General features: G+C 25.4%; 1 protein-coding gene across 4 annotated transcripts in view; it reads right to left on the bottom strand.

Moving 5' to 3' along the window:
* Positions 1-4,808: 4,808 nt before the first annotated feature.
* LOC122498756 (A disintegrin and metalloproteinase with thrombospondin motifs 16-like) overlaps positions 4,809-12,344 on the bottom strand; it is a 33,808-nt gene continuing 26,272 nt past the window's right edge. For 2 of the 4 annotated variants that reach the window (XM_043606663.1, XM_043606662.1), the window contains exons 13-16: positions 10,863-10,967; positions 10,571-10,719; positions 9,054-9,457; positions 4,809-5,838 (exon numbers count right to left, since the gene is read on the bottom strand). In XM_043606663.1, coding sequence (XP_043462598.1) covers positions 5,702-5,838; positions 9,054-9,457; positions 10,571-10,719; positions 10,863-10,967 — 795 coding nt within the window. In that variant the 3' untranslated portion in view covers positions 4,809-5,701. Of the gene's footprint in view, positions 5,839-7,950; positions 8,188-9,053; positions 9,458-10,570; positions 10,720-10,862; positions 10,968-12,344 lie in introns of those variants that run through there. The other 2 variants (XM_043606664.1, XM_043606665.1) reach the window with 2 other exon arrangements.

Below are 12,344 nucleotides of genomic sequence, written 5' to 3'. Positions count from 1 at the left end.
AGTTATTAAAATATTAACTTAGTGCTTTAATTATATTTCTATTTGTGATTTTCATTTTAATTATGTATTTAAAATTTTCAATTTACCAATTCAACATTTCCATTATCGTCTTTCTCTAAAGCTATTGCTGCCATATTTGTGACATCTTGCAACATTTGAAAATTTAGATTTTTGAACTAAAAATAACAAAAATTTTTTTTTAATAATTTCCATATGAAAACAAATTTTGTTTCCTTTGTAATTAATTCAATAATTTTCATTCTCTTATCGTGTTATTCTTAGGATTTTTATAAGATGATTATACACTTACATTGGAAATCACTTTGTACCCAACTCCTTCTGCTGATTTAGAATTTGGTTTAGCACTCCAAATTTCTGTTTTTTCACCAAATAAAACACTGTCTATTGGTTCTAAATAAAGTGTTAAATTCCTATTAAAAGTATTTAAAAAAACATGACCGTAATATTTTTCTAGACTTCTTTTTTGAATTTTATGCGATACTTCAACGATTTCATAATCGGGAGCTGAAATATATTTGTTCATTAAAAAAAATGATTTTAAAAAATGAAATAAAATAAAAAGTTAAAGTAAAAAAATAAGAGAATTGAATAAAATTATAATTTTTGAATATTTACCAATATTTGATTGAAAGAGAAATTCGTTTTCTTCTTTCGTGAAGAAATGAGTATTCTATCAAAAGAATGATGTTTTATTAAAAATTATTCAGTAATAATCTTTGAAGTAACTAACACTTAAATATAAAAACAATAGATAACGATAAAAATAATGGAAAATTAAATTTTTTTTAAATCTTACCTCCTGACACTGTACATTTAAAGCAAAAAACAATAAAATTATTACAAAACGAATCATTTTAGTCGAAAATAAAAAAATTAAAATATTATTTCAGCAATTTTTTAAATATTAAATTTCAACATTTATAAAAAATTGAAAAGTAAATTAAAACTATGAAAAAAATGAGGGACTAACTACTCTGATGAAGATCGAATCTTTTTAAACGGAAGTTTTAAACTAAAGGAACTAAAAATTAAACTAAAGGAAAAAGGTGTTTTTAAATCAAGTGTAAGAGAATTTAAAAAAACTATTATCAGAGTCGAGTCATTACGCACTTATTTAAAAAAGTTGTCAAATATTAAAAATCATTTTTTTAAATTATTGACGCATTTTTCAACTTGCGGAAATGATATAAACACCTGTTTAATCGAATAGTAATTACAATGTTGATATCATTATTAATATATTCGTACCGTACACTTGAATATTCAAGGTTAAAACTTCGATATTTAGACGAAGGTTAAAAAACTTTTTTTTAAATATGCGCCACGAATTTTAATCTCTATTGTTTTTATAAAAAATACGCACTTATGAAACGTATCTAAAAGTTAAAAAAAAATTTTTTTTGCTTTAAATAATTTCTAATAATTAATAATTAAAAATAATAAAACATTTTTCCAATAAACATATTTGGTTTTTCGTAGTTCGCGCTTCCGTCGCACAGTGTACCTTTTTCTGAAAATGTGTTCAAAACCTAGTATCTCTTTAAGGAATTAACAAAATTAAATGGTTCTTGGACGAAAATAAAGCTTAATAAATGCAAAATACATTTTAAGGAGCAATAATCCCCCTTTAATTTGTGACCAAGAAATAAAAATTTAGTCTAAAATTTTTCGAGTTATGAATTTTTTTTCGATTTTTTTCCAATCATCGTTTTTCTGATACGGGCGGACAGGGACGCTGACTATGAAAAATTTTAAAAAAAAATTCTCATTAGTCCAATAAAAAGAAGCACTAATCCCTCTGTAATTTGCGACCAAGAAACAAAAAATTAGTCAAAAATTGTTCAAGTTATGAATATTTTTCGATTTTTTTTCCAATTTTCGTTTTTCTGATACGGGCGGGTGGGGACGCTGGCTATCAAAAATTGTTTTAAAAAATTCCTATTGGTCCAGTGAAAAGGAGCATTAATCCCCCTTTAATTTGTGATCAAGAAATAAAAATTTAGTCTTAAATTTTTCGAGTTATAAATTTTTTTTAAACTTTTTTTTCAATTTTCGTTTTTCTGATACGGGCGGGTGGGGACGCTGGCTATCAAAAATTTTTTAAAAATATTCTTATTGGTCCAGTGACAAGAAGCATTAATCCCTCTTTAATTTGCGACCAAGAAACAAGAATTTGGTCGAAAATTGTTCGAGTTATGAATTTTTTTTGAACTTATTTCCAATTTTCGTTTTTCTGATACGGGCGGGTGGGGACGCTGGCTATCAAAAATTTTTTAAAAATATTCTTATTGGTCCAGTGACAAGAAGCATTAATCCCCCTTTAATTTGTGATCAAGAAATAAAAATTTAGTCTTAAATTTTTCGAGTTATGAATTTTTTTTAAACTTTTTTTTCAATTTTCGTTTTTCTGATACGGGCGGGTGGGGACGCTGGCTATCAAAAATATTTTAAACATATTCTCATTAGTCCAGTGACAAAAAGCATTAATCCCTCTTTAATTTGCGACCAAGAAACAAGAATTTGGTCGAAAATTGTTCGAGTTATGAATTTTTTTTGAACTTATTTCCAATTTTCGTTTTTCTGATACGGGCGGGTGGGGACGCTGGCTATCAAAAATTTTTTAAAAATATTCTTATTGGTACAGTGACAAAAAGCATTAATCCCCCTTTAATTTGTGATCAAGAAATAAAAATTTAGTCTTAAATTTTTCGAGTTATAAATTTTTTTTAAACTTTTTTTTCAATTTTCGTTTTTCTGATACGGGCGGGTGGGGACGCTGGCTATCAAAAATATTTTAAACATATTCTCATTAGTCCAGTGACAAAAAGCATTAATCCCTCTTTAATTTGCGACCAAGAAACAAGAATTTGGTCGAAAATTGTTCGAGTTATGAATTTTTTTTGAACTTATTTCCAATTTTCGTTTTTCTGATACGGGCGGGTGGGGACGCTGGCTATCAAAAATATTTTAAACATATTCTTATTGGTCCAGTGACAAGAAGCATTAATCCCTCTTTAATTTGCGACCAAGAAACAAGAATTTGGTCGAAAATTGTTCGAGTTATGAATTTTTTTTGAACTTATTTTCAATTTTCGTTTTTCTGATACGGGCGGGTGGGGACGCTGGCTATCAAAAATTTTTTAAAAATATTCTTATTGGTACAGTGACAAAAAGCATTAATCCCCCTTTAATTTGTGATCAAGAAATAAAAATTTAGTCTTAAATTTTTCGAGTTATAAATTTTTTTTAAACTTTTTTTTCAATTTTCGTTTTTCTGATACGGGCGGGTGGGGACGCTGGCTATCAAAAATTTTTTAAAAATATTCTTATTGGTCCAGTGACAAGAAGCATTAATCCCTCTTTAATTTGCGACCAAGAAACAAGAATTTGGTCGAAAATTGTTCGAGTTATGAATTTTTTTTGAACTTATTTTCAATTTTCGTTTTTCTGATACGGGCGGGTGGGGACGCTGGCTATCAAAAATTTTTTAAAAATATTCTTATTGGTACAGTGACAAAAAGCATTAATCCCCCTTTAATTTGTGATCAAGAAATAAAAATTTAGTCTTAAATTTTTCGAGTTATAAATTTTTTTTAAACTTTTTTTTCAATTTTCGTTTTTCTGATACGGGCGGGTGGGGACGCTGGCTATCAAAAATATTTTAAACATATTCTCATTAGTCCAGTGACAAAAAGCATTAATCCCTCTTTAATTTGCGACCAAGAAACAAGAATTTGGTCGAAAATTGTTCGAGTTATGAATTTTTTTTGAACTTATTTCCAATTTTCGTTTTTCTGATACGGGCGGGTGGGGACGCTGGCTATCAAAAATTTATTTAAAAATCTTTCAATCATCACATTTTAAGGAGCAATAATGCAGGTAGGACAAAAAATTATTTTTTGATCGAATTTTATTATTTGTTTATTTACAATTGTTGGTAAATAATTTTTTAATGATCCTAAACTGTTACTAGAACAATTTCAAAAATTATCTAAATCGTTAGAAATGATTTAATTCAAATTTAAGGAAAAGTAGCCACAGCCGATAATCAGCAGAAGATAAAAAATTATTATTTTCAATTGAAGGGCTAGCTGCAATAAGGGGACGAATGCGTGGTTGAAAGGGATAATATCTGTCAGGTAGCAGCGAGCGACTGGTAGTATCCCTTCCAAGTCTCGCGTTCGTCCCCTTATTGCAGCCAGCCCTTAAATTCAATTTTTCTTGAGAGTTCAATTATTTTGAATACAATTCTTCTTAAGAATTCAATTATATTAAATAAAATGTTTTTTAAGAATTCAATTATTTTCACAAATAATACATTTTTTATGAGAATTTAATTATTTAAAAAAAATTTGAATTAAATTCTTCACAAGAAATTAATTATTTTCAAAAATAATAATATTTTTCTCCGGAATTCTATTACTTTAAAAATAAAATTCTTCAGAGGAATTCAATTCTTTAAAAAAAATTTTAATAAAATTCGTTTCAAGAATTCAATTATTTTCTTAAATAAAAAAACTTTTCGCAGATTTTCAATTATTTTGAAATTTTGAGAAAGGTTCATATTAAAATCTTTGAAATGTTTTTGAATAATTTTATAATTAAAAAAATTCGTAAATAAATGTAATAGAACATTTTTTTGAGTATCTAATAATTTTTGGAGTGAATCAGAATATTCTGCAGAGTCAGGGAAAAAGTAAAAATTTTGTCTGGAAATTAGGAAAAAGTTATGGAAAAAACAAAATTTCTAATTAAATTCACCAATTAAATAAAAAAATAACACTACATTATAATTAATAACTATTATATTTATTGTTACGCTACAAAAAGTGTTTTTCATTTTTTTGAAAAAAAAATTTCTTTCGTCGATAAAATTGAACTGAAGACATTCTTTCCAGAAACGCTTCAATAATATTGGTTTTGCCAATGTCACAATTTTTTTTTTATAATATCAGGGCTATTGAACAAAAAACGTTCTTGCGCCATGTCGTCAATCGAAAACTTAAATAAAAGAATAATTAAGTGATACACAAAAAAAACAACAATTAGAATGAATAATACACAAGGATATTTAGAAACAAAACGAAAAAAATGAAAGACGACTCGTGTTTTTTCAGACAAAAGTCAATTTAATAGATTCTCTAATTTAAAAAGAAGAATCTTTATTAAATCTACATACATTCTAACATGATAGAAAATGAAAAAAAAAAATAAAAATAAAACAGCACTTGTACACACAACGTTTGAACTTCATTTTTCGAGGATCGTTCTTTTTTTACACAATTTTTTTCCATCAGATTATTTCTGATTTGCAGATCAATGTGTCCTTAATTTATTTTCTTTAAAAAATAGATTTTTTTATTTTAAACGAAACCCGATTCGTATTGGTGTACCGAATTTTTTTTGGGATGGGGGAATTGTTGCGAGGCATTCAAATGTTCCTTGCACTTTTTTTTTGTTTGGTTAAAATTAATTAAAAAAAAAAAGAAAAAAAAAGAAAACTTTCATTCTTTTTCACTAGTGCACAAAAGAGAGAAATAAAGTTCTTGTCGAATTTTTAAAAATCGACAATTTTTTTTTTTTATACAAAAATCGACATTTGCACAGGTTAGCGCCCTTAGTGAGCACCAGCTTCTCTGTTCCTTGTTTTTTTCGTGTTCTTCTCGGTTTCTGTCTCTTTCTAACTATTGCAGATTCCCTTGAGGGACGCGCAACAACGGCTTTTCACTGATTGCAGATGACACAGCCATGTTCCCATCCTGCTGATCAGCCCTGCGCAATCAATTGCCTCGTCCTTGCATTCATCGGCCTCTGTTTCTAAAATAAGGAAATTTATTTTTTTTTTTAATTTTATAAATAGTTATTTTTATTTTAAATTTAATTATTTTTATTTTATTTTGCAATTATAACGCAAAGTAAATATCCAAAAATTATTTTTTTTTCGTATTTCGATAAAGCCTCGATTCGTAATCATGAAAAAATTCTAATCGACTGTTTATTTAAAAAAAAGCAGTTGATCAACTCTTTGAGCCTTAATTTCAGCTCCGTAGAAAAAATAAAGTTTAAAGTAAAATAATATTAAAATAAAGAGAAAATATTTAATTAAAAAAAAGTAAATACCTAATCCAAAGAAAATCTTTTCTCTAAATAATCTGGAGCGAAATTATCATAAAAATATTTAAAATATTAAATAATACCTAATTAAATCATTAAAATATTTATTAAGAAAAAAATATAAAAATCAAAATTAAAATAGTAAATATTTACTTGAATCATATCATTTTTATTTACGTAAATTAAATTGTATTTGAACCAATAATTTGATTATTAATTGAATAATTTTTAAAATTTTCTCAGTGAATAATTCAGTGCAATTTTTTAACAACAAAAATTGGTATAAGACAATAAATAATTAAAAATACTCATAAAAAAAATTCTATACATAATCTGCTGGATTTAACATAGAGAAACAATATTTAAATACAAAAATTAAAAAAACGAAAATAGCAATTTTTATATGGCTCGTATTTTTATTAAATAAAATAATAAACCATTAAAAAAAATATATAAATAAAAAAAGGAAAACAAAAATAGAAATTTATACAGTGCTCATATTTTTAGTAAATAAAATAATAAATATTTAAACCAACGATAAATTATTATTAATAAAAGTGTTTGAATAAGAAAATTAAAAGATTTAATCAAAAAATGAAAATAATAATAAAAAATAAACTAAAAAAAGAATATTTGACTTTAGCACTCGGTTGTTTTATTAAAAAATAATCTACTACACTACTTAAATAAATAAATAAAAAATACTTTGCGTGGAAGGAAAAAAGGAGAAAGGGAAAAAAAGGAAGGAAAAAAGGAAAAACTATTTGTATTAAAACAAAATTTAAAACGAAACGTAAAATTAATGAATAGAAAGGAATTTTTTATAAACAATATGTTGTAATATTTATCAAAGATAAAAGTATTTAAATAAAAAAGATTCAAATTATAAAAATAGTAAATCACAAAAGTTTTTAAATTGATCATATTTTTAGTAAATAAAGTAATAAATAATTTCAAATAATAAGAAATAATATAAAAAATTTAATTACAAAATTCACAATCACAATTAAAAAATTGTTTCGTGTCAGTTGTAAAAGGGAATTATTATTAATTTATAATAATTACTAATAATAATAAGATTGATAAATTCCTTTTATTTTCGAATTAAAAAAATAAATTGTAAATAATTCCATTGAATGGATAAAATTAGATAAAATAAGGTGGGGGAGAAAATAGATTATTTTATTTATATTAATCTATTTCTCCTTTACTTTTATTTATTCCTAGACATAACTTTTCCTCATTCTATTTTCTCTAATTTTATCTCTAATTTTATCTTTAATTTTATTTCTAATTTTATTTTTAATTTTATTAATTAAAATTATTTACAATTTATTTATTATTATAATTTATAATATTATTAATTTTATAGCTGAAACATCTTTTTTTTTTCTTCTAAATAACTTTTAGCGATGTTTCATTTCGTTTGTGAGCGAATTTTCATGCCATCTAGGCGGCAATTTAAAGAACTTGGCGCGAAATTAAAAAAAAAGAAAAATTGAATTAATAATGTATTAATATTAATAATATATAATTAACTATATAGAATATAATTTAGAAATTCTATTGACTGGAAAAACAAATAATTTAAACAAAATAGAAATAAAAATAAAAAAATATTCAAGTTTTTATATCGATCATATTTTCAAATTCCACAAATCTGACAAGTTTTATCGAAATTCAGATAATTTATAAAAATCATATTTAAAATTTATCATATTAAGTAGAAAAATACTAAAATTACTTTTTTTTAAGAATAGATGAATAAAATTAACAGTATGATAATAGAATATCAGTAGACGTTTTAGAAGAATAAAGAATAATATAAATTATAGAGTGCGTAATAATTTTCACAAAATTTTTGCATTCACAAACGCTGCTCTTTAGTATATTATTAGAAATGTAAATGTAAAAATTAGTTTTTAGACTTTTTTCCAAAAAAAAAGTGAGCTACCGCTCATTTTTACACCTGATAAGACCTTAAAAATAAAATAGTACATGAAAAATGGGTGAAATTAAAATTAACGCCATCACTGTCTGGAAGTGAGCTGGCTGAAACAGAGAAGATTATTATTATCAGTGTAGAGGTGAAAAAGAGTCACATTTTAACCCTCTAAAGCCCAAATTATTTCAACTGACTAAATTTTTATTTTATTTAATAAAATAAATTTTTAAATACATTTTTATTATTGTATTTAAGGGTTTTTTTTTCAATGTCTGATGATAAATTTCAAGTCGATAATCAAAATTCAAAATGGCGGCTTCAATATGGCGGACAAAAATTTAAAAAATCAATTAAATTTGTTAACACTTATTACTCCAGGGTTTTTAGGTTTTGGCCGCCATATTGCATCCGCCATTTTTAATTTTGAAATTTCGACTTAAGATTCGTAATCAACTCCCAAATAACAAGATTTTTTCGCCGCCATATTGGATCCGCCATTTTGAATTTTATACTTATCAGATCCACCGCGATTTTAACTGGGCGTTAAAAGGTTAAGAAAAAAATAATAGAAAGTGTTATGATAGTGTTCTGTTATTGATGTAGTCAGAATATTTTTTTCATGTTTTTAATACACATCCACTTAGTCCTGAATTTTTTTTTTTTTTTGTTGACTCAGTAAGACTACAAAATGTAGCGGAAGGAAAAAAATGAGAATACAATTTTTTTTCTCTTTCCTGAAAGGAAAATTTCCAGGAAAAAAATTACAGAATTTCTTGGACCCACTTGACTTAAGTAGGCGCAATGAGAGAGAAAAAAAGAGACAGAGAGAATTTTTTTTTTTGATGAATTAAAAAACCACCTGCGTTGATAATAAAATGCGTATGTGAGGAGAAAAAAAGACGCAAGAATGAACATATACAATAGTATAGACAGAGAGAAATTACTTTTCACAGTGCGACAACATTATCCTTACCATTACCATCGTCTGTGCCATTTCCATCGGACGCTGACGAATATGACATCGAACTGGCTGAACTCTTATATTTGTAGGGATAAGTTTTTTGATATGTCACTTTACTCTGGGGATAATTTGCCTTTGAATAACCAGTCGAGCGATAATGTGTTTTCACATAATTATGAATAATATAAGATTTCGCCGTGGTTGTTATTAATGGTGGACTACGATAAATTTTATTTGTGTTTACATAACGTGTTGTTTTAATTTGTGGCTGCTTTTTCCAAGCTGTGCTTTGTGTTTTTTTAAAAACAGGCGTTGTATATTGTGAAACAACTCTATAGGGACTAACTGTTGGTGTATAGGGTGTTGTGTATTTATATCTATTATCGAAGTTGCTGCGAGTTGTAACCCATGGATACCTGTATATCAAATACAATATTAATGAAAAATTAGGTTCATGCAAAAAAAAGAAAAATATATGTATTTATATCCTAATAGGATTTGATTTTTCAATGTCAATATCAAAATTAATGTCATAGTGAAAGAATAAATTTTATTATTTCTATTTCTAAAGATAATTGAAATTAAGGGTGTTCAATAGTTTCTTTTTTTTAAATTTACACCCATAGGTTTTAGTTTTTAGTACCTAATATAATTAATTGCGTATAGTTATGGTTATTCATTACTAATGAAATCCCAATTCACTATTTTACTAATTTCCGATAATTACTGTTTTCTCAATTGCGAGAGGATTCTCCGTCGAGACCAAAACCGAGCGATGCGAAACGATGGAGAAAAGGGAGAGGAAATTTCAATCGACATACAAACTCGCACTAACGCTGATAATTTAGCAGAGAATTCGATGACTAGTTGCTGTTTGAATTCTCCAATGATTCCGCGTATTATCGAATTCGTAATTCTAAAAAAGTCTCCAGAAGAAAATTTTACTTTTCATCCGCATTTATTATTTTAAATTCTGTATTTCTATAACTCAAATTGAACTAAATTTTACTCAGTGGTTTATTAGCTTTCCAATTGACTTTTTGAACACCCTTAAGGGTTCTTATAAATTATAATTAACCCTAGGCTTTGAAAATTTTTTACATAAATTTAAATACTTTAGACAATGTAGGATTAAAAATCCTTTTTTAAAAATTAAAAAATATTTTTTTGAATTAAAAACTCTTAAAATCGACTATAGGGGTTTTTAAAATTAACCCTTGACTTCTAAAGAATAAAAAAAAATTACTAGGGTACTTAAGGGAATCTGGGATTAAAAATCCCTGTTTAAAAATAGAAACTCCTTTTTAAAATTAAAAGAATCTTCAAAATCAACTAGGGTGATTATTTTAATTGTCGAAAGACAATATCAAAATCTGCGGAATTATTGAAATGACCAAAAAAATACGTGAATGAAGAAAATTATTTACGAGCAATTCGAGAGAATTTTTCAGATAAATTGCTTATTTCTTATTGCAAGACTCTGGACGAGGTATTATATAGAATAAAAGTAAAAAAAATAACAAATTTACCTGTATTCCGTCGTATTTCCGTATTGCGAGTAATATGGCCGACTTTGTGTGACAGAATTATAATCTCGTCTTATGTAGGTGGGAACATTTTGAGTGTAATCTGGAATGATGTTCTCGTGCTCCGCAACGCACTTTCCATTTAAGCAATACTGCCAAGAAGAAAAAAAAATATACAATAATCAACGATTCAGAAATTATTTATTTATAATAATAATAAAGAATATATTGACTAATTTGTAATTTATTGTACAAATATTCTTTATTTAAAAAAAAAATTATATCGACTACTAACCTGACCATCACCACAAGGAGAACCTTCAGCTGCTGGTCTGTAAGCCACACAGTAACCTGAACCAGCATCGAAACAAAATAGCTGAGCACAAACTCGATCGTCTTTCTGTAATAGCAAATAAATTACAATTTGTGTCGAAATTTTGTATTTTTAGTGATAAAGAGTGTTTTCAATAATTAAGAATATTTATAGTAAGGAAAAGTATTTTTTTTATAAAGGAAAGTATTTTAATTCAGGAAAATTATGGGTATTTTGAGTAAAGAAGAATAATTTTCGCAGAGAAAAGTATTTTGAGTAAAGAAAAGTATTTTCTGGAAGGAAAAGTATTTTAAATAAAGAAAAGCATACAGGTATTTTGAATAACATAGAATATTTTGAGTAAAGAAAAGTATTTTCGAAAAAAAGGTATTTTGAATAAAGAAAAGTATTTTTAATAAAGAAAAATAAGTATTTTTAAGTAAAAAAGAATATTTAGATTAAAGAAAAGTATTTTAAGTAAAGAAAAGTATTTTTTAAATAAACAAAAGTATATTTAGAATGAAAAGTAATTATTTTAAGTAAAATTGAATATTTTGAATAAAGAAAAGTATTTTTGGTAAAGAAAAGTAAGTATTTTCAAGTAAAAATGAATATTTTAATTAAACAAAGGTATTTTTAGTGAAGTAAAGAAAAGTAGGTATTTTTGAGTGAAGAAGCATATTTTGAGTAACGAAAAGTATTTTAAATAAAGAAAAGTAGGTATTTTTAATAGAATAGAATATTTTGAGTTAGGAAAAGTATTTTCGAAAAAAATAAGGTATTTTGAATAAAGAAAAGTATTTTGAGTGAAGAAGAATATTTTGAGCCAAAAAAAGTATTTTTAGTAAAGAACAATAAGTATTTTTAAGTAAAAAAGAATTTTTTTGGATTAAAGAAAAGTATTTTAAGTAAAGAAAATGAGGTATTTTTAGCAAAGAAAAGTATATTTTTGAAGGAAAAGTATTTTAAATAAAGAAAAGTATTTTTAGTGAAGAAAAGTATTTTTAGTAAAGAACAATAGATATTTTTGAGTGAAGAAGAATATTTTGAGTAACGAAAAGTATTTTAAATAAAGAAACATTGATATTTTGAGCAAAATAGAATATTGTTAGTACAGAAAAGTAAGAATTTTTAAGTAAAAATGAATATTTGGATTAAAGAAAAGTATTTCGAGTAAAGAAAAATATTTTGGCTAAAGAAACTTATTTTTATTAAAGAAAATTTTTTTAAGTAAATAACATAAGGTATTTTGAATAAAGAAAAGTATTTTAAATAAAAAAACAGTAGATATTTCGAGTAAAGAAAGGTATTTTTTCGAAAGAAAAGTAAGTTTTTTGAGTAAAATCGAATATTTTGAGTAAAGAAAAGTAAGTATTTTTGAACGAAGAAGAATATTTTGAGTAAAGAAAAGTAGGTATTTTTGAGCGAAGAAGAATATTTTGAGTAATAAATAGTATTTTTACT

Source organism: Leptopilina heterotoma, unplaced genomic scaffold, assembly GCF_015476425.1.
Source record: "Leptopilina heterotoma isolate Lh14 unplaced genomic scaffold, ASM1547642v1 Lhet_159, whole genome shotgun sequence".
Classification (NCBI taxonomy): Eukaryota; Metazoa; Arthropoda; class Insecta; order Hymenoptera; family Figitidae; genus Leptopilina; species Leptopilina heterotoma.
Note: the sequence above shows the minus strand (reverse complement) of the source record. Positions and strands in the feature narration are given on the sequence as shown.